Source organism: Diplodia corticola (assembly GCF_001883845.1).
Source record: "Diplodia corticola strain CBS 112549 chromosome Unknown scaffold109, whole genome shotgun sequence".
In the NCBI taxonomy this organism is placed as follows: domain Eukaryota; kingdom Fungi; phylum Ascomycota; class Dothideomycetes; order Botryosphaeriales; family Botryosphaeriaceae; genus Diplodia; species Diplodia corticola.
This window is the reverse complement of record NW_017971588.1, coordinates 1-26,336: the sequence shown is the minus strand read 5'-3', so window position 1 is coordinate 26,336 and position 26,336 is coordinate 1. Positions and strand designations below refer to the sequence as shown.

The window sequence follows — 26,336 nt, the reverse complement described above, 5'->3', positions numbered from 1 at the left end:
CGTCCCCCGCAGCGAGCTTTTCGGCACCCGCTCCCGAGATGCAGCGTCCACCATCGGCGACGGCCAAGAATACCAAGGCGCCGGCCGCCCGCTTGTCTGCCACGGGCCCGGCCTGCCCATTTTTCATCTCGCCGCCTCTGCGTCATCCTGCACTCTGCATCCGCATCTTCGCCCAAGGCCACCAGCCGCACCGCGTCGCGTCGACCTTTCTGCACGCCTAAAACATGCATAACCAGCCTCCAGCCTCGCCGCCAAGGGCCCCTGGACGCAGACGTAGAGGGCCGTGCCTGACGATCGTCTTGGCCGGCAGCCGCATCCGGCCAACATGAGTCGAGGCCTCAACACCAGCTGACTGCAGGGCGAGACCCTCGCGCGAAACGCCTCCCGCGTGGCACACAGCCAGCCAGGCCCGGTGCCGGCCTTCCGTCTTTGTTGATGCCGCATGCTTCGCGTCCATTGTCCGCCGCTCTCCTTGCTGCACTTCCTGTGCATCCACCTCGTTTGGGTAGCACTGTTTTCCTCTTCCAGTGATTAAGCGAGCGAAGGAGCGCTCCCAACCTGGCTCCCCTTCTCACACCATTATCCACCTTCACCTTGCCACCCACGCCCCTTCGTGATTGGCCAGGTCCGCTGACGATGCGAGGAGGAGGTGCCGGGAATGTGGGACGGGAGCGCACCCAAGGGGCTGTTCGTGCCGTTGCATTCCCAGGAGCAGAACATGGAAATTGTCGCTCGTATGCTCCCCCTCCGGCACCGCGCCGTGCGTCTGCCGGATTTATACCCACTGCTGCACCACAAGTCCAAGACATCTGCAACCACGTCGCTCGTTCAGCACCATGTCGCCCTCGTTCTCTTCAGGCCGCTTTGGCCTTGCCGTTCTTTTGATGCTCAATACCCCCCTTGTAGATGCCTACTTTCTGAACTGGAATGCCCACTACCACCACTTGCAGCCTAGACAAGCCACTACCAGCCATGTTGCTCCAGCAACTACCACCACCTCCACCGCTGATCGCCTCATCGAAAACATTGATCGCCTTGACGAGTCCATTCGGGAGCTCCCGAACGACGCCTTGAACTTCCTGGAAGAGGTTGGCGACAAGATCGAGGGTTTGGAGAGCATGTTCAAGAGCATCGTTGGCTCCATCTCACCCACCACAACCCCATCCGAGCCCACTCCGCGCCTGCCCATCCCGAACACTCTGCTGGCCATCAACTCTACCGCCAACGCAACAATCGCAATACCAAGCACCATTGTGCCAACCCCGCTCTCCGAGAACCCAATCTTCACCATCCTTCCCATTTTGGATAGTCTGATTCCTCCGCTGGCCACCGCTGCCTCTGCGGCTGCTTCATTACCTGGGTTTGGGAACGCCACCTCCCTGCTCCTACCGACCGCCCCCGGTGCCGCTTTCACTCCCGTGCTTTCAACCGTGAATGCAACAGAGCCATTTCCCTTGACGCTCCCTTCCACCCCCACGGCGCTTGCTATTGTGCCATCGATTGCACCTCTCAACTCAACATCAGCGCCGTCTCTCTTCAACGCTACCTCGACACCCGTTGCGAACTCCACGGCAAGCTCACTGATTGCAAACACCACTTCACTCGCTGTCTTGGTGAATTCCACCTCGGCGTACGTAAACGCCACCTCCTTTCCGGTTTCCGTCAACGCTACTTCAACTCCTGTTGCCGTCAATGCCACTTCAGCTCTTATCGCCGTAAACGCGACTTCAGCTCCCGTCTTCGTAAACACCACTTCAGTTACTACCATTGTAAATACCACCGCCACAATTCTCATTTCGGGAAACCTTACTCTGGCCACTCTTCTGCCGGCTAATGCTACCACTCCGCTCTTTATCAACAACACCTCTACTGTCGCTTCGGTCAACTTTACTACACCGCCCTCGGCTATGAACGCCACAGCTACGCTCCCGGTTCTGGCAAACCTTACTCTGGCTACTCTTCTTCCAGCGAATGCTACTGCTCCGCTATACCTCAACCCTACGAATGCCACGCTTCCCGTTCCGGCAAACCTTACCATAGCCACACCTCTTCCCGCGAACGCAACTACTCCGCTATTTGTAAACGACACGACCGCTACACTCCCCGTTTCGGCAAATTTTACTTTGGCGACACTTCTTCCGACAAATGTGACGACTGCGCTCTTGCTCAACTCTACAACCACCGTTCCGCAAAACCTTACACTAGCCACTCCTCTCCCCACGAACGCGACTACTCCCCTTTTTATTAACGACACAAGCGCTACACCCTCTATTTCGGCCAATCTTACTTTGGCCACTCTTCTGCCAGTAAACGCAACAGCTCCGCTCTTCGTCAACCTTACGACTGCCACACTTCCTATACCGGCAAATCTTACCGTCTCTACCCCCATCCCGGCTAACGTGACAACTCCGCTCTTCAACTTCACCGCCACCACATCCTCAATCAATGCCACCATAGCACCCCTCCTCCTAAACACTACCACGACCATTCCCCAAGTGCCAGTCAACACCACGTTCGATCTCCGCAATGGCACCTTCACCCTCACTCCCACCAACCTCACCGCCATCCCCTCCGCAACGCCATCCGTGAACACCACCTCACCCTCCCTTAACGACACAATCGCCGTCTCCACCCCCGCGCTCCTCGCCAACACCACCACCTTCCCTGCTACCCTCTCCACGCCCGCCACCACAGCCAATGCCACCCTCATCGACGCCCTAGTCGCCAACGTCACCTCCCTCCTCTCCATCTCCAGCTACAACGCCACGCTCCTAGCCGACTACCTCCAAGGTAACCTCACCGCCACACCCGCTCCGTCCACCATCACCACTCCCACCTCCGCATACTTCAACACCACCACCCCCGCCGCCGCCGCCAGCAACTCCACCACGACAGTCATCTCCTCCATCGCCGTCACCCCCATCCCAATCCCCCTCCGCACCAACCCCGGCGGCCCGCTCATCCCCGCCGCAAACTCCCGCCTCGCCCTCCCTCCCCACACCGTCAACACGACTTTGGCGACGGTAGTAACGGCAGCATCTTCTCCTTCTTCTTCTTCTCCTCCCGCTTCTTCCAGCAGCACGCTACCAGCTCTCGCCCCGCCGCCGGTAATGTACGGCCCCCTCAGCGCGTCCTTCATCTCCGTGTCGGCGTCGCCGGTTCCGTACGCCAACAGGACGACGGACGAGAGCGGCCACGTCCGCCTGCCGACGCGCATGCCCATCCCCGTGCAGGCGCTGAGCGCGGCGGCGAGCGCGGCGAGGGAGAAGAGTAGGGAGGCGGAGCTGAGGGCGGATTCGTCTTCTTCTTTTTCTTCTTCGCCGACGGTGGTGGTGGTGAGTCCGACGGAGTCGGTGACGACGTTTCTGGCGACGGCGACGGGCGAGGGCGGCGTGACGACGGTGTATTTGAGCACGTTGACTGTGACGACGACGGTGCTTGTGACGCCGAGTCCGGTGTGAGTACCGCGGATTAGGGAGGGAAGGATGACCGTCAGGATGATGTTTGCATGAGGGAACGGACTATGCATGGCTTTTGGTTTTTTTTTTTTCTGGCTTCATTCGATTCTTGACGCTCCTTGGTTGACCTTTCCTTATTGATCGTTCTTTCGTCGTTGCGGTGCGGTTTAATGATGGTGCTGCGTCAACGGCCTAACAACGTACGTACGCGTGGCTTCCTATTTGGGTATCTTTTGGATGGATGGAGAATGACGGAGGTAATGACGTACGCGTTTTTATCACAATCTATGAAGAATAATTCCTCTTGGTTGGGTTCTTGGTCATGTGTGTCTTCCAATTGTGTTGCTTGACTGGGGTTGAACATGAACGTGTACGTTGGGAGCCTTGCCCCACATACAATAGACCAAGAGCAAATTGAACCTGTCTGCCCTCTGCGCTACGAGTTTGCAAATATGCTGCCCATCTTAGACTTAGCTTCAAGCCATGTCACTCTTGACTTGTACATGTCAATGGCTAACACGCTGTCCGGGCCCTGATCGGTTTGTACAAATATAACATGACCCCTCCCACCAAGTCATCGAAACTTTAGCTCTATCATCATTATATAGGAAACAGGGGAGTACTTTGACGTTTGGAGTCTCCTGTACTTTAAAACAAAGATTCACACACAAGTATTTGATTCACTTCCTCGCGCTCGGAAGAGTGGAATGTCTCTCTCTACGCACAGGAGGGCACTGGCTACAGCACGCACATTGGTGTCACAATGCAATTCTTCGCAAGAATATACTGTTCTGGAATTTTAGAGCCGTAGCTTTAATCCCGAGTTATCGAGTGCGTGGGGAATCAATAATGCCTTGAGTAGTGGCAGCAATCCCATCCCGCATTGCTCGGAAGAGACGTAGAAAGTTGTCTCGAGCCCAGCAGGCTAACACGCTTCCAGTCCCGTCCGTGAAGCTCCACCAGGATTGATTGTTAGTAAAGCCTGTTGTCCTCAAGAAAAAAAAAACCCGCCAGTCTTGTCCGTTGAACCTTTGTCCCGGGTAAGAATGCTGTGGCCCTAATCATTGAGAAGAAAGAAGAAAAGAAGAAAACTCGATGATGGTGAACACACCGCCGCTCAGTGTTTCCGTTCGCCATATCGCCTTGGTTGTCGCAGATTTCCCGTCCATCTGCAGCGGGGAGGGCACGGAAGTGATCCCTCTTCAACGACCACGACCCATGAGGAAGTCGACGTCCGCATCATCCAAGACGCGATAGTTGTTGCCATAGTCGCCCGAGCCAGTCTTCGTCTTCGGGCTGCCGCCCCTGCCCTTCCGTCCACCCCTCGGGCGCCTGCGCGCAGAGCCGCCGCCACCGTTTCCACTCCCGTCGTTCGATCCGTTCCGCTGACCGTCCCGGCCGTCCGACCCGGCATTGGACGACGCAGACGCCTCGCTCCCACTCCTCCTCCTCAGCTTCCCACCGCGTAGCTCCGGGTCGTCCTCGACGCGAAACCGCTCCGCGAGCTCGGGGCACGCAGCCAAAAAGGCGGCGAGCTGTGCTTCGAACGCGGCGTCGACGACGTGCCTGCGGCGGGCGAGGGCGACCTTTTCGATCAGGCGGCCGACGAGGGCGCAGTCCTTGGGCAGGGTGGTGAGGAGGTCGAGCACGCGGGCGCAGGGCCACGGCTGGCGCTCGAAGGCCGACACGGCCAGGTTGAGCCAGCCGCCGACGGTGACGAGCGCCTCGGTGACGCCGAGCGACAGCGCGGCCTGGTAGATGCGCACGTTGTGCTCGAAGCCTTCCTTGCGCTTGATCGGCATGAAGTCGGCGCTGTCGCACGCGCGCGGGATCCACTCGATGAGGTAGCGCAGCGCCGCCGGCGCGGCCATGCCCGGCGGCAGGAGCACGTTGGTGTATTGCGCGTCCGCGAGGAGCGAGGCGGCGACGGTCGAGAAGGCGGTGAGGGCGGCCCGCGGGACGGTGAGGACGAGGCGCGGCTTGCTTTCGGAGCCGGCGTCGAGCTCGACTGTGGCTTTGGGGCCTTTGAGGAGGGATTGCCGTTCGCGCCGGGGCCAGTTGCGGATGCTGGTGGTGGGGGGCTTTTTTGGGGTGGGCATTCTTGGTGGTCGTGTTGTGGGAAGATGCAAGATGGGAGTAACGGTGGGGTTTTTTGTTAGGATGGAGCTTGGTGAGGAGAGTTTGGGTGTGTGGTTGGTTGAAAGAAGTTGGGTTGTAAGGTGCAAGACATAGGGCAAGGCGGGCCGTTGGCGAGAACGGGAATGGAAGCCATTGATGCGCCTGAAGCGTCAGGTCGCAGTGCAAACGCATGGCGAGAGGCACACGAGTCCTGCTTACAGTCACGGATCCGACTGGGCGCCAGATGCATTCGTTCAGACAATGAATACAATGGCACAAGCATCATCTAATGCGGCATTGCCACCGCATTCTGGGCAGATCGCATGCATGGAGTGAGCACAGCGATTCGCCAGTGGGGATAGCACGCCAAGTAACGTTCCAAGGGGGGGAGCGGGTGGGAGAAAGTGCGGGTGAGGGACGGCATATCGCATGCAGCAGGAGATGCAGTGGTGAGGCTCGGGAACAAACAGAGCCAAGACTTATCTCACGGGTCAGCCGCTTCGCACGGGCCTCAATTAGTCACAATAGTACACCAATCAAAGCTAGGCCAAGCCTTTTAGCGTCGTATTATTAGATCGTCCCTCTGCGAAGCGTCTAAGCACATTTAGGCCCAACTTTACGTATATTTATTACACCCTAAATCGTTTACTTTAATATTGCTTTATAACTACGTTATTATTCGTTAGCGCGCACACCTGCAGCGATTCTTTAAAATATAGGCTTTTAACTAGTCTAGAATTAATAGTAATAGCTACGCTAAGTTATATCGATATATAGCCTTAAAGACGTAAAAAGGATACGTAGTTCCGTTATACTTATTATACCCTCCGCTTTATCGCTCGTATATATAATATAACACTCTAACTATCTCTAAATATATATACTAAGAGTAATAAAGCACTACTAAAACACCTCGTGTTATCCGTTTACGTAAAAAAAGGCGTTATTATAGAGTACTTTAGTTAAACCGGAGGTACTATTATTATAGCTTACCCTCGAAATTTATACGTACCTAGCGGGAACCCGAACTACTAAGTAACTACTAAGTAACTACTAAGTAGTGTTTCTCTTATTTTTGCCCGTAATTACTAGAGAACCCAACTACTAAGTAACTACTAAGTAGTATTTCTCGCTCTAGTCGGTTGCGGTAGTCGAAGACTCTAACTTCTAACTAACTACTAAGTAGCGTTTATCGCTATAGTCGGTCGCTATAGTCGGTCGCAGTAGTCGGTCGTAGTAGTCGGTCGTAGTAGTCGGTCGTAGTAGTCGGTCGTAGTAGTCGGTCGTAGTAGTCGGTCGCGGTAGTCGGAGAACCTAACTACTAAGTAACTACTAAGTAGTATTTCTTAGTACTTCGTCGTAGTAGTTAGCCGTAGTGGTCGGAGAATCTAACTACTAAGTAACTACTAAGTAGTATTTCTTAGCACTTCGTCGTAGTAGTTGGCCGTAGTGGTCGGAGAACCCAACTACTAGCCAACTACTAAGTAGTATTTCTCCGGTTTCGCCTATAGTTATTAGAGACTCTAACTACTAAGTAACTACTAAGTAGTAAGTAGTATTTCTTATAGCGGTAGGATGTTGTCTTATCTTCGCCTACTATATCTAAGAAGTAGCTTATAATTACCACCGGCTTAGCTATTAGTATCTTATCTATCGAGGTCTATCTTTCCTTCTTACCTATCGAGATCTATCTTTCCTCTATCTATCGAGGTCTATCTTCCCTTCTCGACGGTAATTAGTAATACTATCTCGAGCGTAACTAGCGCGACCCCTACGTCTACGGAAGAACTTAAGGCCTAGCTCTAGAAGGTACGGGCGATAATCGTCTCCCCCCCCGCCTTCTATTATTATTTCGCCCGTAGAGGTCCCGCTATCTATCTCGCTCTCTCCCGCCGAGGTCTCGCTGCTATCGGAGGAGCTTACTATTCCTACTAACGTTCTCTATCTCTTTTGCCTCGCTCTCTTCCGCCGAGGTCTCGCTGCTATTAGAGGAGCTTACTACCCCCGCCGACGTCCCCTATCTCTCCTATCTTACTCTCTCCCGCCGAGATCTCGCTACTATTAGAGAAGCTTACTACCCCCGCCGATATTCTTTATCTCTTCTACCTCGCCCTCTCCCGCCGAGGTCTCGCTACTATTAGAGGAGCTTACTACCCCGGCCGACGTTCTACTTTAGCTTCTATCTCTTATCTAGTTCCTTCGTCTAGTTACGATTAAATTATCCGCTCTTATCTCGAAGCTCTACTAGTAGCTCTTATCTCGAAGCTCTACTAGTAGCTTTTATCTCGAAGCTCTAATAGTAGCTCTTATCTTAAAGCTCTAATAGTAGCTCTTATCTAAAAGCTCTACTAGTAGCTCTTATCTCGAAGCTTTATTAGTAGCTTATATCTCGAGGCTCTATTAGTAGCTTATATCTCTAAGCTCTACCTAGTAATCCTCCCTATCTCGCCTTCTATCGCTATTCCGCCCGTTAAGGTCCCGTTATTCTCTAAGGAGCTCTTTATTCCCGCCGAAGTCTCGCTATTTATCTCGCCTACGGCTTAGCCGGTTTTGCCCGCGTTTACCGGAGACCCTAACTACTAAGTAACTACTAAGTGGCGGTTTTCTAGGTTTTACCCGCGTTTACCGGAGAGATCTAACTACTAAGTAACTACTAAGTAGTAGTTCTCCTAGTTTTACCCGCGTTTGCCGGAGAGGTCTAACTACTAAGTAACTACTAAGCGATATTGTCTCTAGAATCTATATATATTTAGCGGGGAACCCAACTACGAAGACTTACTAATTAACTACTAAGTAGTATTGCTCTTAGAGATATGCGCCGTAGTAAGAAGAAGAGTAGTAGCGGTAATAAAAGACGGAGAAAGTTTAAGTAGTAACGGATAGTATCTATACTATCGTCTCTTAGGAGTTTACTTACTAGTATAATTCTAACGATTTCTTAGCTCCCGTTAGATAGGCTATCCGACGTCGTAAATAAGGCTAAGCTATACCCCGATCTATAGGTTAAGATTCTTAAGGTATACCTTACGCGTATTCTCGGCGGGGGGCGTAGGCCTCGAGAAGAATAGACCCGTATTCTTCGACGCTTAATCTTTAGTTATAGAGATACTATACTCGTCGCGCGTACTAGGTTTAGTAAGAGTATAATCTTCTATACCTTTTCGATCTTAACGGCGAAGATTACTATTTAGATTATCCCGTTAATCTAGCTTAGGAACGAATAACTCGATAGTATCTAGTAGCTAGACGGGACCCGGCCTTATATCGTCGACTTCTAGCGTAAGAACGCTACGTTAATGCGCGATATCGCCGCTAGTATATATATATACGTATTATTAAGTCCGGAGTAGGCTATCTAGGACTAGTTTCGACGTATACTAGAGAAGCTAAACGACTATAATAAGGTGGGTATAGTTACTATTAACGAGTACTATCTTATCTATTAATAGGGTGGATCTACCGATACGGACCCCTCTACTAAGGGCTTCCGACCCGCGTTTCTAGAAATAGACTACTTAAGATTATGGCTCTATAAGGACGTTATCTAGTTTAGATATTCGGCTATATTATATAAAGAGGCTAAAGCGGCGGCCCTCTAGTATAGCGGATTTCGTCCGGTCGGCGAGCGTTTATACTAGATATAGGTTATTAAGACGTCTATTAATCGTCCGGATATTACTATTTATATACGCCCTATTCCTCGTAGCTAGATTAAGAGTTTCGTATTACTATATTTCCTCCTAGACTCTAGTATTATCCTAGGTAAATATACGCTACGGATAATTCCGAAGACGGTCGTCTTTATCGATTCGACTATTACTATTCCGTATATAGTAGCGTTCTTGCGGAAGGCCCTTCTATAGAAATATTAGTAGTATTCGCACTAAGGGGACGACGAGTATATAGTTACTAATATTATCGAGGAGTATAGTTCTATCGTAGTAAATACCGACCGCCGCCGTAGATATACCGAGTTCTACCGGCCGGGTTCTACTACCCGGATAATAATTACGATAACTTATCTTAGTATAGGAGTTAATATCGTTAATATCGAGCGTGTCGTTATATATAATTTCCCTCTAGGAAGAGACATTAGCGACGTATAGTAAAGACTAGGGCGTAGTAGAAGAGAGAAGGATCGAACTAGTCTATATATTATCTTTCTACCGTATTGGGTCTTCGATAGTAAGGGGCGGGACGGGCGATATACGGCTAACGGGAAGCGTGGTCCTCTTAAACGGGGTAGTACGATTAGAAGGATACTACCGGCCGATCGTAGGCGAATACGAAATTAAAGGAGTCGGTTAAATACCGTCGCTACGCCGGGCGATACGGGCGAAGAAATACTAAGCGTATACTCGTTAGGAATATCCGCCTTAGATAGAGAGAGTCTTATAGACGATAGTAGTAGTAGCGATCTTCGACGTATTTGGCCGGCTAACGCGGTAGTCTAACGAGCGAATCTACCGGCTACTTAGAAAGAAATAGCGAATAGTAGCTATTACCGTCGTACGTTCTTAGTATATTTCGGGGAGATCCTACTACGGCCGGACGAGTCGAATATAGCAGCTCCTCCCGAACGGTGTTATAATAGGTATAACCTATTATTAAGTCTAATCTTTATAGCCGCGCCGTCGTCTATAGCATCGACTACGGCCCTAAAGATAAATACTCGTACGGGATTCGCGTTAAGTCTTATTAATCGATAGGTAGTAGATCGAGGGCGGATACTAGTATCGAATCCTCGATTTTCTATATCTCCTTCGTATTATATGCCTAGGGACTACCGTTGGTAACTCGCATATCTATTCGCTGGTGTTAAAGGGGGTGAGTTTTAGAAGTCTCTAACTATAGAGACTATTTCTAAGAATATACCGCTATTAAGGGACTGGAAATATCGAGATAACGATATAGATGTATTAATAGAGCTTATCTAGTCTACCCCCGTCTATATCGACGCCGAGTTTGCTTAACGTCGGCTAAAGAGGGTATAAGAGAAGGAGGATAAAGCGAAGGAACTTACTTTATCGACGGACGGCGGTGCGCGTAGAAGTATATAAACTACCCGAGACTAGAGCCTTAACGATAGCCTTATACGGCAGGCGGTAATAAGGCGGGTATAGATATCCGTAAGATAAGCGTAATTAAAGGAGCGTATAGAAGTATCGGTATCGCAGCCCGTCGATATATAATATTTAACTATTATTTTCGACTTATAAGACGTCGTATTAGATACCTAACTAACGGATACGAGCGCCTAAGCTATAGACTCTTAGGATATCGTACTAGACTTATAGCCGGGGGTATTAGAGGTAGACGGTAACGGCGGCCACGATAAATATATACTAATTAATAGGCTACTACCGACGATATCGACGCCGTCGCGGCGTTTAGATAAACGGCCCCCGTTAGTTAAGAAGTATACGAATATTCGAACGCTAATCTATCCGTCTACGTCTACTACGTTAGTATCTTCGCTATTAACACTATTATAACGTCTAAGTAAGCGAAGACAGCTAGAGACACCCTAACGACCTACGCGGACCGAGAAGTATATAAATACTAGTAGGCTTAGACTAATCTTTATACTAACTTCGTTAAGCGGACGTGTACGCCGTACTACTCTAAAGGGAAAAGAGAACTCTAGGGCGTTCGAATAGTAGTATTATTATATATAGTCGGCCACGATAAACGCTTAGTTATTAAGATAATATAAGCCGATTATATATTTAGTTTATTCTCCTATTTTTACGTGACGTTAGCTGAGATTTAAACTACTAAGAAAGTACTAAGGAACTACTAAGTACGGATCTTCGTGTTTTATATATAGTATATAGAGAAGAATATCCGGTTAATTCGGGGAATCTAACTACTAAGTAACTACTAATCTAACTACTAAGTATCTACTAGGTACTACTAGTGCCGACTCTCCGGATTTAGTGTATATTTTATAGAGAATTTAAAGTAAGGTATAGCGCTATCGTAAAGTAAGGCTGGCTATCTAGGCGCTATTCGGCTAAACTTTAGTTAGCTGGCGTAGTCGCGCTTTAGGAATATCTATAACTTACTTATCTTTTTCTCTTCTTTCTTCTTTATCTAATAGCAGCCGTAGTAGTAGTAGAAGTAGTAATAGTAGTAATAACCGTAATAGTAATAGTAGCAATAATAATAATAATAATAATAATAATAGTAATAGTAGTAGCTATATCCCGCCCGCCCGCTATTTAGTTGCGGCCTCGTCGTCCGTGCGTCTTACTTAACGCGAGTCGTATAGGCGACGAGGCCCGTTATATATATTACGGGATTTTACGGTCTAGCCGCTACCGCCGCCCGCTTATCGCCCGCCTATAAGAATATACTAATTAAATTAATTAAACTATCGATATTACTTACCGTATCTATAGCCGCCTACGCTAGTAGTAGTAGTAATAATAGCAATACTAGTAGTAGTAGTAGTAATAGTACTAGTAGTAATAGTAGTAGCAGTAGTAGTAGTAGTAGAAGTAGTAGTAATAGTAATAGTAGTAATAGTAGAAGAACGGTAGGGTGTCCCCACCTATAGTTATATTTAACTAAGATAACGACGGCGCCGAGTAGGAGCCCGCTAGTGGCCTAGGTAGGGTTACCCCGGAGCCGGAGCTATAGGAGTAGTAGTAAGATCTTCTTAATATAGACTAATATAAGACACGATACTAATAGTCGATATAGATAGTAACTATAGTAGTAGTAATAGTAATAGTAGTAGCACCCGTAAGTAAATATTATAACACACGTTAAGACAATATAATTAATATACTATATAGGCCCGCCCGCGCGATCTCGGCCCCCCCCTTTCTCGGCGCCTTTTTCCTTCCGGCGTCCGCTACTTCGGCTACTTTAGTAGCTCTAGTTCTTCCTCCGTCGTAGGGTGTATCGGCGTAGCCCGCTCCGTAAGTCTATACTTTAGTTAGTATTTATACCTTAGCTAATATATAGTTATAGCGTAGCACCTACCGGTGCCTATAACCACGTAAGGCGTAGTTTAGTAGCTATTACTAACCAGCCGCGCGTGGCGTATAGGTTACCGGCGGGAGCCGCTAGGGCGGCCCCGCCCTACGTAGCGACTACTACTAAGAAGTAGTAGTTGGAATTAGGCTACTCCGCTTCGGCGGGAAGCAGCCGTAATCTCTCGGCGAATATATCCTATATAGGACGTATTATAGAGATTACGTTAGATAGATAGCTCTTCGGGGAGGACCGCTACTCGCTCTATTAGTAGGGCGATCTAGAGTATTAGGTATATTCGGAAGATATACCTAACTATATCTCTAAGGTTAGGGACACTTATACCCGGTATCGTACGGCCCCTTAGAGGGGAGCGTATTCGAAGTCGGTACGTAAAAAAAATCCGCGTAAGTTTACCCGCAAGCACCCTAGTTCGAAAGAACCGGATAGTCCTACCCGGAAACTACCGCCTAAGGGCGACGATCCGGGTTCTAGCTCTAGCGGGACGGGCATAGCGGTTTAATCTATACGGGCTCGGGCTGCGTCGGTACGGGTAGAAGTAGTAGTAGTAGTAATAGGGGTAGTAATAATAATAATAATAACGATGACGAAGACGATAACAACGATAACGACGACGAAGACGGTAGTAGCGGTGGCGATAATAATAGTAGTAGAAAAATTAAAATTAATTCTTTACGACTATATATATAATGCTCTATAATATATACCGATAACCTTAGATATACGCGATATACGAATCTACGAAGTATTAGATCCCTTATACCTATAATAATTTAAGGGAATATACTATTCTTTAGACCTTAGTAGTTACTTAGTAGTTGTCGATCCCGGTACCGCGATATATACTATAGGGAATATACGGCTTAGTAGTTACTTAGTAGGTATAATCCCCGGCTATATATACTAAGTTCGCGGAGAATATATAGTCGAATAGACCTTAGTAGATACTTAGTAGTTATAGTTCCCGACTAGGTATAATAATACGCGGAGAATATATAGCCGGATAGATCTTAGTAGTTACTTAGTAGTTATAGCTTAAGACTTACGTTCGAGCTATATATCGTTATCTATATACGGGTTGATAGTTGGGTCGTCGATAATATTAATCTCGTTTCCTACGTCTACCCTTAGGTTAATATAACTTTCGTCTAGACCGATAAGTCGCGTAAGCCTAGCCGACCCCGGCTAGTCTACGTATAGTTAGTTAAACCGAATAACCTTCTCTTCTAACTATATAAAACCCGTAAGAAACACGTCTTTCGAGTCGAATATTCGAGGGATACTCGCTAAGTCCTCGGGTGACCGTAGCGAGCCTATACCGTCGAGGAATAGCTTTTAGGTAAGACTAAATATCTCGTTTCGTATTATTATAGTAGTATAGCTCCCGCTCGTATGCTTACCGAAAGCTGCCTCGACTATAGCCTTATAGCTACGTGCCTATATGTTTAAGAGATAGATTCGACTAAAGACCGTATCTTTATTATGCGTGGAGTTCTTAAAGTACTTTATCTTAATATAATATGCGTAATTAAGGTGCTCTAGTCTAAGATCGATAGGCTTCTAGGTATTAGGTCTACTAATCTAATTTATAAGGCCGGATAATAGGATAGTAGCTTAGAGGTCCGGTGTCGAGATAGCTAGTTTAAGGAGCCACCGATAGTATATTATCTCGTACCCGTAATTGTATTACGCAGCTCCGAAGAATAAGACGATTAACGGATCTACTAGATATCGTAATAGACCGACGTTTACGTACTTTACGGTATATCGTATAGCTAATAGTAATTCCACTTTACGTAGAAATCGATAAAGGGTGCGAAAGCTAATATCCTCGTATATTAATCTATTCTAAGTATTCTCGGTGCTTAAGTAGCTTTAAACGTCGTCTATAAGGATAAGAAACTAATTTAGTAATAGACGAGAGAGCGAGCTCTTAACCCTATCTATATCGCTAAGGTCGGTAGTGTCGAGCAACGCGCGCTACTATATAGTAGTATAGAATAATATTACTATACGGGTCGTATAGCTTTAGGTAAGAAGAGGTTCGAGCTAGTAATACTTAGCGTTATCTCGATTGTATTAACTACGACCCTATAACTTAATATTAGACTTAATATAGTAAACCGTCTCTTCGCGATAGTCGATAGAACCCTAGTACGTACGGACGAGCGTGTTTACGAGGTTTATCTAAATATAGAACTAAGTAGGAATACTAAGTAGCTATTAACGTTAATCGTAATACTCTTTCGCGCGATACTACTAGCTCTTTATACTTCGTATTAACTATAACGTAAGTTAGTCGCTATATACGAGCTAGAGGCGATTCTCGAAATCCGTCGGGCTCTTTAGTCTAAGGTGTTATAGAAATATACTATCGTAGACACCGTAGGTATCCTAGATAATTTCTTCGTTCTCGTAGATCGCGCTAAGCTGCTAATACAACGTCTTATATATATTTAGACGATAGATATTCGGTATCGAAGGGCGAAGCGACTAGTAATCCTTAAAGATATCTCTAACGGTATTTAGGAAAACCCTCGCGATAGTATCTATTAGAAGACCGCGTATAATCTAACTATCGATATTATCGACGTCGGACCTAAAGATACTAGGCGACTCTACTATATCGCTCTAGTAGAGTTCGATCGTAGAATCGTATATATCTTAACGTAGGCCGTCCTCCGGTATTCCTAGATATATAATAAGCGCGGAAGTTATAAGATTACGTATAACCGCCTTATAGCTAAGGTGCTTATTCCGTACTATACTTTTAAAATTAATATTGTCGTAGTATATTATAGTATATAGGTTCGCTACGTGGCGCTTAATCTACTCCTATATATACGAATATTAGTAAGATTCTTACTTAGTAGTTACTTAGTAGTTAGGGTCTCCGGTAAATGCGGATAAAACTAGGGGAACTACTACTTAGTAGTTACTTAGTAGTTAGATATCTCCGGCAAACGCGGGTAAAACTAGGGGAACTATAACTTAGTAGTTACTTAGTAGTTAGGATCTCTAATAACCGTAGGCAACCCGGGGGAAGAACGACTTAGTAGTTACTTAGTAGTTAATATCTCCGGAACGTATATATAATATATACTAAGCACTAAGAGAAGACCTCTTAGTAGTTACTTAGTAGTTTGGTTCTCTAGTAACGTAGATAAGAAAGTCGAGATATATACGTATCTTTACCTCTTCTACGATAGTCTCTATTAACCTCTTCGCCGATATATACCTATAGTATATATCTAAACCGCTAAGGGTCTATAATACCCTTCGCTTCGTCCTAGAGCTTATTAAATACGTATCTAACGCGGACTATAAGAAGTTCGAATTAATCCGCTAGCGCGAATAATAGACTATACTAGTAATAGTATATATATACCTCGTAATCGCTACTATCTAAGGTTTACTATTATAGCTGGGTTAATAGAAGCGTTAATTAGGTATAACCCTTAAGAGTATACTATACTACGTAGGAGTAATATTTTATAGATTCTTAATAGCACGTTCGATATTAAGACTCTTAAGGTCTTTACTATAATTAAAACGACCGTAGTAGCGGTTAGGGGGGGTACGTAAATTACTATAACGAATAAGGGTATTAAGCTCTTTACGGTAGTCGCTAATAGTTAATAGTACGAGTACTTAAACGATTAGATCTCTAAAGGTGTTACGTACTTCCTTCTATCGCCGGGCTAGTATTATATTTATATAAGAAGATAGGTCGATATCTTTACTAGCCTATATAATAGCGAGGTACTTAAAGCTTATACCAACCTCCCGTATTATAGTAAATACCTTTCGAAGCCTCTATCGCATACTATATTATATATATCGACCTCTTATACGCCGACTACTAAGCGGGGTATCGTTAACGTATATAGGGTCGTTTATATCGTCTCCCGAGTCCTTAGAATCGCTAGGGCCTAGGCTAGGGCCGGAAAGAGTATTATCGTCGTCGTTAGGGTTATCGTTAATAGCGGGAGGCCTGTTAGAGGATATATATTAGTAGAAGGGCGAGCTTAGAGGAGGGCTACTTAAGAGGCTTAATAGCTCCGCTAGTATCCGCCCGATAGGATCTATGCCCACCTATAGCTATAGGGAATTAATTAGGCTGTCGATCGTATATACTATTAGGGCCTTACGATAGTATTAGTAGTAAGAAGTATACTACTAAAGACGAGGGTATCGTTTCTTAGTAGAGGTATAACGGATACACGTAAAGTTAGGCCTATATATACTTAAACCCTCCTGCGGAGGAGGATGACGATGCGATCTAATTGGCTAATATACGATGCGCTAATCTGCTGTATTATGCTAAACCCAATTCAGGCGCTTGGCATCCTCCCGCAAGAGGGTCTGATTTATGAGATAAGCCAAGACGGTCGCTCCGAGCGGTGAACATTCTGCCGACCGTCGCCAGAATTTCTGTGCAGCGCATCACACCAACCTTCAACTCGCACAGCAAGACACAACCCACAACATGGCGCCCTCAAGAGCTCCCCTCAAGGCTGGCGACTACACCGTCCTTCCGCTCACCGTCCCCGGAATTTCTTCGTTCCCGCAACAGACGACCCACTACCTATACGTGCGTCCGCACGCGCCTAGGGTTCCGGATGAGAACACGCCGCGCTCGCTTTACGCCAACAACCTGCCCATCGATGCAAATGAATCCTCTCTCCGCGCGCTTTTTGCGAAACAGCTAGGCGGTGCAAGGATAGAGCGCGTCGAGATCGACGGCGCCCGGCCCAAGAAGAGCACACGCGGCGCCGCCATCAGCGCAAAGGCAGGCAAGAAGAGGAAGCGAGGCGCGGAAACCGGCGTTGGAGATATTGGTTTGCCAGACACTTGGGACGCCGAAGTCCTCAGCAGCGGAAGCGGTGCTGTTTTGGTGTTCGTGGACAGGACGAGTGCGGAGCTGGCTATGAAGGAGGTTACTCGCGCTGCGAAGAAGAGGGCTGAGATTGTGTGGACGTCGGATATGCCCCTCGGCATGGAGAGTGAGTCTCCTCCATGAATTGCGATACTGCATCATCCTTCACGACCGCGCGCTAACATGCACTAAGGATACCGCACACACCATGAACTGACGTTCCCCTCCAGCGACGTTCTGCAGGCGACAGTCAACGGTTATCTTACTCAATGGGCCACTATGGAAGCAGCCCGGGCGAGGGCCCTCAAGCAAGCCCGGAACGTGCCAGACGACGATGGTTTCATTACGGTTACAAAGGGCGGTCGCGCTGGTCCTGCGAAACTGGAGGAGGCGCAGGCTGTGGCAGAGAAGCTGAAGGAGAGGCAGAAGCCGCCAGCGGATTTCTACAGATTCCAGACCCGGGAGAAGAAGAAGGAGAGCGCGGAGCGGTTGAAGAGGGAATTCCAGGAGGACAGAAAGAGGGTCGAGCGCATGAGAGCCCGCAGAGGGAAGATCAGGGTAAGTTTTCGCATCCTCGAACATGCTCACAGGGCATTTGCTGACAAGAGCCACAGCCCGAAAGTTGAACGCCAAAATAAAGGTCCACCGTATACCCGGAATGAACTGCCACTCAACGTTCAGCTGGGCGTTCGTGTTCCACCCAAAGCACTCAGCAACCCATAAAGTGCAGAACGCCACGGCAATTGGAAAGGGTAGATGTCCAACCGTTGCAAGGGAAAATGCCACATCGTCAGTGGCTGTGCAGGACCCCGCGATCCAAGAGGCGCACAACATTGGCCGTGCTTTATTGGGCCTAGGCGGTCAGAATAGGGGGCCTGACGCAGGTTTTCTCTTGCATAGAGGATGCGCATCAGGCTTGGGGATAGTAAAGACAGTAGTGACGAGATGTCAAAATGCCAAGTTCATTCCTCAGCCCAGCAATCAAGTGCGTGAGCCAGGCCGTTTCGAAACAGGCGGAGCTGGACTCTCAGTTGGCGGGGACTGATCTGCCAGACCCTTGTTTGGGCGGTGAGCGGCGCTAGCTAATAATAGCCAATGATGCAGTTCCAATGAGCGCATCGGCTGCTCCATCGTGGGGCTCTCGCCGTTTCACGCACCCTTACCTCCTTAAAGCTCGCTGAGTTCCCCTCACCTTCCATCCATCAATCCCTGTGTTGCCTTTTCTGTACCCCTCTCTGTCCTCACACTCAACCTTCACAATGGCTGGCGTCATCAAGGACATCGCGAACAAGATCACCGGCTCCGGCTCGGAGGCTGCCCCGCGCGAGCCCACGGCCGAAGAGGTGAAGGAGCTGCAGCAGAAGTACGAGAAGGCCGGCCAGCAGCAGGTCTTCGCCTTCTGGGACCAGCTCAGCTCTTCTGAGAAGGGCACCCTCTACGCTCAGCTGTCCGGCATTGACCCCGAGCACATCAACAAGATCACCGACCGCGCCCTCAACCCTCCCAAGACCGAGAGCGACGACCAGACCCCCAAGTTCGAGCCACTCCCGACCTCGGCCACCTCTTCCGTCCTCGACTCCAAAGATGAAGACCTGAGCAAGTGGTACGACTCGGGTCTCGAGCTGATCGCGGAGAACAAGGTGGCGGTTGTGTTGATGGCCGGTGGACAGGGCACTCGCCTGGGCAGCTCAGCTCCCAAGGGCTGCTACGACATTGGCCTGCCCAGCCACAAGTCGCTGTTCCAGCTCCAGGCGGAGCGCATCTGGAAGGTTCAGCAGCTGGCCAAGAAGAAGCACGGCAAGTCGGAGGTCATCGTTCCCTGGTATGTCATGACCAGCGGCCCCACGCGTGGCCCGACGGAGCAGTTCTTCCAGGAGAACAACTACTTTGGCCTGGACAAGGCGAACGTCGTCGTCTTCGAGCAGGGCGTCCTCCCCTGCATCTCGAACGACGGCAAGATCCTGCTCGAGAGCAAGTCCAAGGTGGCCGTCGCCCCTGACGGCAACGGTGGTATCTACCAGGCGCTCATCACCGCGTCCGTCGTGTCGGACATGAGCAAGCGCGGCATCCAGCACGTTCACGCGTACTGCGTCGACAACTGCCTGGTCAGGGTCGCCGACCCCGCCTTCATCGGCTTCTCGGCCGCCAAGGACGTCGAGATTGCGACCAAGGTTGTGCGCAAGCGCAACGCCAAGGAGTCGGTGGGTCTGATCATGCAGCGCAACGGCAAGCCAGACGTCGTCGAGTACTCGGAGATCAGCGAGGAGATGTCCGAGGCCAAGGACTCGTCGAATTCGGAGCTGCTCAAGTTCCGCGCAGCCAACATCGTCAACCACTACTACTCGTTCCGCTTCCTCGAGAGCATCCCGCAGTGGTCGCACAGGCTGCCGCACCACGTCGCGCGCAAGAAGATCCCCTTTGTCGACACCGAGTCGGGCAACACGGTCAAGCCGGAGAAGCCCAATGGCATCAAGCTGGAGCAGTTCGTGTTCGACTGCTTCCCCTTCCTGGCCATGGACAAGTTCGCGTGCATGGAGGTCAAGCGCGAGGACGAGTTCTCGCCGCTCAAGAACGCGCGCGGCACGGGCGAGGACGACCCCGACACCAGCAAGCGCGACATCATGGACCAGGGCAAGAAGTGGGTGCAGGCGGCGGGCGGTGTCGTCGTCAGTGAGAAGGCTGAGGATGGCGTCGAGGTGTCGCCGCTGATCAGCTACGTAAGTCGAGCCACGACCATGCACGGTGCATTCATGCTGACCAGCTCCAGGGCGGCGAGGGTCTCGATTTCCTCAAGGAGCGCACGATCAAGGCGCCCGCTGTCATCGAGAAGGAGGAGTAGAGAGCCGAATCATCTCCGGATGACGTCGAGGTGGAGGCTTCCACGCGCATTTGATTATACCAAGCAGTTATTAAAAAGAAGCAGCACGTGGTGCTGGACGACGGCCGATGAGCAATTGATAAAAGTTGATGCGCCGGGTCTTCCTCCGCCCATTCCGCGTTTGATTGCCATCCGTGATCGGCAGTGCAGCCCCGGGATTGCTGCGCGTGTTATTGCTGTGGGCGCTTCCCAAGGCACCAACAACAGCCGAGATTGTAGGCGAGCTGAGTCGTTCGATGATGCGCGTCTCGTATGCGCCCCAAGCGTGGTCAGTAAGCCGGCCATCCGCCAGGCAAAACGCCGCGCGGACGGAGACGGGCGAAAAAGGGTTGTGGGCTGTCAGGCGTCAACTGTCACCAGGCCGGCCGGCCATGCAGACTGCATGCGCCAGGCACCGTGGAGGGTTCCGTTTGGACGAACCGCGGTTCCGGCGCCGCCAGATGCAGCAGCTCGACAAGCCAGGCCGGCGGATGGCGACAGGGCGCAGGATGCAGCGGGCGGCGGAACGGGCCTGCTGCACACGTGACGGAGAGGGCTGCCGGTGACGAGTGCCTTTCTGCATATCGCGGTGGCAAGCTCCGGGCCCCGGATGGAGGCCAATTTTCCTGCGCGTGGCGGCAGACGGTAGTTGTTCTTCATGTCACGCCCAAGGCGAGCTTGGCCGATAGCCACGCGATCGGCCGCACCGTCACCATTTCCCTCGCATCCGACAGGCCGTGGACAGCGCTGCCAATCTCCGTGGGCGGCACTGGAGTGTATTATCCCGCGCCGCTCGCAGGCATACGGCTAGAGAGCGCCACAGGCCGGCTGCGGGGCGCGGGCGTCATTCGCTGCACTCGACAAAAGCCGCTCGGAGACCGACCCTTAAGCAGCGCGCTAGTCGCCAAGTCGTGCCTGCTGCTGGCCGTGCGTCGTCTGGCCCAGCCAGCCGCGCCGATGCTTTCCTTGAAAATGGATCTGCCCGCCCTACTACAAAAACCCTTCGAGTCCACCATCCGTGTGTCGGAAGAGACGCTGTTGTCGCGAGGAAGGAGAAACGCTGAGAAGTGAGTCCCCACCCCTCCCCAAGCCGTCAGCCTGAGCCGCCGGTCCCCGTCCGGTCCCGCGCTGCTCGACCGCGGCGTCAAATTTTGTCGCCAGGCGCTGACTCTCTCGCCAGGTGCAGGATTTGCAGTCAGGAATCAAGCAGAAGGTACTCACCCAGTCACCACCACACTCCTCGCTCCGGCGCTGCTCTGAGACACGGCGCGCGCCCGTCTCCTCTCCACTCCATCATCATCGCGACTCGGCATGCTGCTGAGCATGCCAAACGCCCGCCATGTGGACCTCGGGCAACCGCACCTATTCCATACGCATGTCTGACACTGGGGTCCCGCAGCTATACGAGGAAGAAAGCAGGATGTCTTCGCTATCGCGTCGTGCGTGCTACAAGTGTGGCAATGTTGGCCACTACGCCGGTACGTGGGACCGCACGTCAATCGCGACCGCTGTCCGCTTCGGCTAACCCAGCGCAGAGGTCTGCTCGTCGTCTGAGCGCCTTTGCTACAACTGTAAGTTCGACCACGACCCATCGCGAAAGTGACGCGCCCGCTGACTCTCGACGCGCAGGCAAGCAGCCCGGTATGCGAACCCCCGCCTCCGACCCTCGCGCCCTCCGGCGACTAACCACCAGCACCAGGCCACGAGAGCAACGGCTGCCCCCACCCGCGCACCACCGAGACGAAGCAGTGCTACCACTGCCAGGGCCTTGGCCACGTCCAGGCTGATTGCCCCACTCTGCGCCTGAGCGGCGCCGGCACCAGCGGCCGCTGCTATTCCTGCGGACAGCCCGGACACCTTGCGCGCTCGTGCCCCAACCCCGCCGGCGGCGTTGGCCGCGGCGCTGGCATTCCTCGCGGTGGCTACGGTGGCTTCCGCGGCGGTTTCGCTGGCGGCCCGCGCCCGGCGACCTGCTACAAGTGCGGCGGCCCCAACCACTTTGCCCGCGACTGCCAGGCTCAGGCCATGAAGTGCTACGCCTGCGGCAAGCTCGGCCACATCTCGCGCGACTGCACCGCCCCCAATGGCGGCCCGCTCAACACCGCTGGCAAGACCTGCTACCGCTGTGGCGAGGCTGGCCACATCTCCCGCGAGTGCCCCCAGGCCGAGATCAACGGTGATGGCATCCCCGCCCCCCAGCAGGCTCCTGTCCAGCCCCCGGCTCCCACCACTGCTGTCGCCTAAGCGGTGACAGCAGCAAACGAGGATCGCGCCAGGGCGGCTTTGGGCGCGGTGGCCCCCTCCGGCGTAGGAAGCACTGCCTGCAGACGCGCCTTCGCTGCTCGCACGCATACCTGTTTCTACTTTCGCTTCTATACCACGACGTTTTAAGTTTTCTTTCCACTGTCGCTTCAGGTCGCCATTCTTCCTTCTACTTGGCACCGGCATCGTAACGATGGCAACGACCCGCTTACAAAAAGTTATTTGACGAATCCCGATACCCCATGATTTGCAAACCCTACATGACACCTCAGAACCGAGCGATTGGCGCTCGCCCAGGCCTGTCTCCTGTCTCCTTTTCTTTTTTTGGCTACTACCATTCGAATGGACGGACCGAGAGAAGTCGAGACCGACGAGATGGACCGAGGGGCGATCCGCGGAGGCGGAGGCTGGAAGCGAGTGAAAGGAGGGCGAGGGCGAGAGGGATTTTGAGAAGGGGAGAGAAGTGGTTATGTTGTCGGTAGTCTAGGCTAGGATGTTTGGCAGACTCAAATCTTTGGCTGCGATCCTCTTTGGCAATGCCGACCTTTTTTTTTTCTTCTTTTCTTCACCTGATCTCGCAGCGACTTCTCCCGGACGGTGGCGATGATACCCATTCCTTCTCAATCTTCTGCAAAGAGCAGCTTTTCACCTTTTCACCGGCAGAAGGAAGCCCTTTCGACATTTTGGAGAAAGCTCATGGATTCAAGGGGTCGGCATGCAGACGGAAACGACGTATCATGCTGGAATGTCTTCATTGACATCTGACATTTTCATGGAGGTGAATTGAGTCATCGCCAGAGCGTCATCTCTGTCGCCTTGGACCATTGGGGCTCCCGGGACGAACACCCTAATTCTGTCGACATACTATTACTCACAGTACATATTTCGGTTGTCAGTCTAGCTAGGAGAGAGCTTTGTACGTCGCGCTTCTCGTAGTGCTGAGTGCATGAGTAGTTAGACCTGGTGTAATAGACAAGTGTAACTCTGAGGAACCTATGGCTATGAAATGAACGATGCAGGTGAACGGGTGGTCGCCACTCTCAAGCGGGGAGTGGCTTCGCTTGCGTCATGGCCATTGCTCCTCCGAAGCTCCATGTTTGGGCCACCGTTCAACGCCAAACAACAAACTTCCACAAGCCATGCGCCCGCACCCACCATGGATCCTTCCTCGGCGCAACTCCACCAGGAGGTTCGCGATGCCGTGACGCGCCAGTTATGCCACCGCAGACCCCTCTTACATCACATCAACGCCGACTCCAGTTGGCTGCTCCAGATCCCGCGTCCCGTTGCCGCCACGCGGAAAGGCGGCCGCGCATACTACAATGTTTTGATCGACCCGTGGTTGTCTGGAGGCCAGAGTGACGTCGCCCGGTGGTTTTCTCAGCAGTGGCACCGCTATGAGAGCGCATGCAAGTCCATCGCCGAGGTGGAAGAGCTGGCGCGCGAGGTGGAGATCATGGCTTCCGGGCTGCGCCTAGGCAAAGACAGACAACCAAACGGCCCAGACACCGCCGCGGACACGCAAACCTTCATTGATGCAGTCGCCATCTCCCACGAGTTCACCGATCACTGCCACAAGGGAACGTTGCTGGAAATCGACCGCCTCGTGCCGGTGTTCGCGACAGAGGTGAGACTCACCTTTCTCATTCACGCTTTTGTCAAGTGACACGGTTATGCCGATACCGTTACTCCTCTCCTGTTCTAGAGTGCCGCCGACCTGATCCGCTCGTGGAATCACTTCCACCACGTCGCGACGGTGCCCGTCTTCTCGCGCAGACACCCCGACTGGCGCGACGCCTCGATCCCGCCGCTGCCCGAGTGGCTCAGCATCTCGCGCCTGGTCGAAGGCTTCGACTTCCTGCAGTACCACAGCGCCCTCGTCTTCTCCTTCGTCATCCCCTCGTCCTCGACGACGCGGTCCACCACCCGCTCCGCGCGCGCCTTGCCGAACGGCTGGATTCCGCCGTCGGACGACTCGGACGGCGCAGAGTGCGTCATATACACCCCTCACGGCATACGGCCCGAAGCGTTGCGGCCCGTCGTCGCTGCCTCGCCGCACCTGTCGGTGCTGGCGTTGATACACGGTTTGCACGACGTGGCGATCAATGCTGGGTTTTGGTGGGAGAGGTGGTGGGCGAAAACGCCGCAGCCCCTCCAGCAGCTCAATCTCGGCGGGTTCAATGGGTTACAGGCGCAGCGTCTCATCCATGCCAAGTACTGGATCGGCACGCACGATGAGGAGAAATGGGGGAGTGGCCTGATCAACTGGTTCCTGAGGCGCAAGATTATTAGTGTGGAGGAGGCGTTGCGTGTTGAGAAGGAGGGGCTGGTCAAGGAGGAAGAGGAGGAGGATGAGAAGATTTTGGATGATGTTCGGTTCGAGGAGGTGGGTAATGGCGAGAGCCGAGTGCTCTTGTGAAAGAGAGCTGCAAAATATGGTTACGGTTGGGCCAGGTACCCGGATGCCCTTTGTTTGACTGTCTTTAGCCGCTACGAAGTCGCAACGCTCGTAATGGAGTCATGGCCCTGGGATTTAATGCAGTCTGCTCAACTTCTATCCGGTTTCTCTAAAGCTCTTTCCCTTGTACCTCTTATTCCTCCAAGCGGGTTGCGACGTATTTCCAATTTAATGCAATCTTTGGAAACGTTACGTTGTGTTTGCATACTCCTTGTTCCTTTCCTCATGCGGAAGTTGCTACATCGCAGCACCATGTGGCTTTTGTTGCGAATTCGACCGGTATTTCTTCTTTCCTATGTTTGGGTCCCGTCACCTGCAGAACACACTCCCACTAAGCACTATTAGCGAACGGACGTATATCGACACTTAGCAGAATGCCTCCTAGACGTCGTACGCAGACTGCTCGTAAAGCTGAGAATCATGCATTCAATGTGTATGCAAACCAGGAATACAACGATGTTGCTCAAGAGCTTGGGTTCACTACTGGAAATAGGTGGAACAAACGCAACTGGAAGTCATAAGATGGTCTAATCCAGTTTCGGTCATCTAACTTGTCTCAATAGGGACAACAATCATGGACACTCTGATCGGCCGTTGGAATGGAATGGCATTGGATCTGAAGCGATATTACGAGTACCAGATTGAGAAGCGTCACCCTTTACGCCCGGACAGGTACAACAGTCGGATAACTTCAAGTACAAGTGGCCCGATGACGAAGCGCATCGTGTACATGGAGCTCGAGTGGTTGCCGCATGGCGATCTCTACGCACTAATACACCATTATTACCGGCACGAAATAATGGTGCCAGAACCTTTTATATGGTGTGTACAACCAGCCCCTCGTAACATGAAAGCTCACAGCTAACTTCCGGAACCTGTCAGGTACGTCTTCCTCGCCATGGCCAAGGTCGCCGTCATCTGCCTCAACGGGCAGCTGTCGGACGAAAAGGATCTGGAGTGGGAACGCATCTGCCACGTCGACATCAAGCCGGACAACATCTTCCTGGGGGCGCCCAACCCGAACGAGCCAATGGAGTGGGCGCGCATCTACCCAGTGGCCCAAGGTTGCGGACTGGGATATGGCGTACCACACGACAGCGCTGTATCAGGGCGATCTGAACGACCCGCTCGAGTGGCCACGGAACCCGTAGGACTTGCACGGTAAAGGGCACTGTGGGGTTTATGCCACCCGTAAGTGAGTGACTAGTATCTCTCTTCATCTAGGTCGCAACAAACGTTTCTCTCTTACGTACTCGACGGGAGGTCTTCTTTCCCTTTCTCTTGCACCTACTCCCCCCC

General features: G+C 51.2%; 7 protein-coding genes across 7 annotated transcripts; 6 read left to right on the top strand and 1 right to left on the bottom strand.

Annotated features, from left to right (window-relative positions):
* Positions 1 to 836: 836 nt before the first annotated feature.
* BKCO1_1090007 (mucin-2-like) lies at positions 837 to 3,461 on the top strand (the record flags this gene model as incomplete). The annotated part of the gene is made up of 1 exon (XM_020270261.1): positions 837 to 3,461. One exon carries the CDS (start codon positions 837 to 839, stop codon positions 3,459 to 3,461), a length of 2,625 nt encoding a protein of 874 aa, XP_020125089.1.
* Positions 3,462 to 4,660: 1,199 nt separating this feature from the next.
* On the bottom strand, positions 4,661 to 5,557 carry BKCO1_1090006 (uncharacterized protein; the record flags this gene model as incomplete). Its single annotated transcript, XM_020270260.1, has 1 exon — positions 4,661 to 5,557. The coding sequence occupies one exon, from the start codon at positions 5,555 to 5,557 to the stop codon at positions 4,661 to 4,663; it is 897 nt and encodes a 298-aa protein (XP_020125090.1).
* Positions 5,558 to 17,070: 11,513 nt separating this feature from the next.
* BKCO1_1090005 (meiotic recombination protein dmc1) lies at positions 17,071 to 18,086 on the top strand (the record flags this gene model as incomplete). The annotated part of the gene is made up of 3 exons (XM_020270259.1): positions 17,071 to 17,587; positions 17,654 to 18,018; positions 18,075 to 18,086. 3 exons carry the CDS (start codon positions 17,071 to 17,073, stop codon positions 18,084 to 18,086), a joined length of 894 nt encoding a protein of 297 aa, XP_020125091.1.
* A 633-nt stretch (positions 18,087 to 18,719) lies between these two features.
* On the top strand, positions 18,720 to 20,299 carry BKCO1_1090004 (udp-n-acetylglucosamine pyrophosphorylase; the record flags this gene model as incomplete). Its single annotated transcript, XM_020270258.1, has 2 exons — positions 18,720 to 20,177; positions 20,228 to 20,299. 2 exons carry the CDS (start codon positions 18,720 to 18,722, stop codon positions 20,297 to 20,299), a joined length of 1,530 nt encoding a protein of 509 aa, XP_020125092.1.
* A 1,357-nt stretch (positions 20,300 to 21,656) lies between these two features.
* Positions 21,657 to 22,561, top strand: BKCO1_1090003 (zinc knuckle domain containing protein; the record flags this gene model as incomplete). Its single annotated transcript, XM_020270257.1, has 4 exons — positions 21,657 to 21,795; positions 21,853 to 21,888; positions 21,947 to 21,958; positions 22,017 to 22,561. 4 exons carry the CDS (start codon positions 21,657 to 21,659, stop codon positions 22,559 to 22,561), a joined length of 732 nt encoding a protein of 243 aa, XP_020125079.1.
* A 1,174-nt stretch (positions 22,562 to 23,735) lies between these two features.
* BKCO1_1090002 (major facilitator superfamily) lies at positions 23,736 to 24,998 on the top strand (the record flags this gene model as incomplete). The annotated part of the gene is made up of 2 exons (XM_020270256.1): positions 23,736 to 24,206; positions 24,285 to 24,998. The coding sequence occupies 2 exons, from the start codon at positions 23,736 to 23,738 to the stop codon at positions 24,996 to 24,998; spliced, it is 1,185 nt and encodes a 394-aa protein (XP_020125080.1).
* A 613-nt stretch (positions 24,999 to 25,611) lies between these two features.
* BKCO1_1090001 (serine threonine protein kinase) lies at positions 25,612 to 26,202 on the top strand (the record flags this gene model as incomplete). The annotated part of the gene is made up of 2 exons (XM_020270248.1): positions 25,612 to 25,859; positions 25,920 to 26,202. 2 exons carry the CDS (start codon positions 25,612 to 25,614, stop codon positions 26,200 to 26,202), a joined length of 531 nt encoding a protein of 176 aa, XP_020125081.1.
* Positions 26,203 to 26,336: the final 134 nt, after the last annotated feature.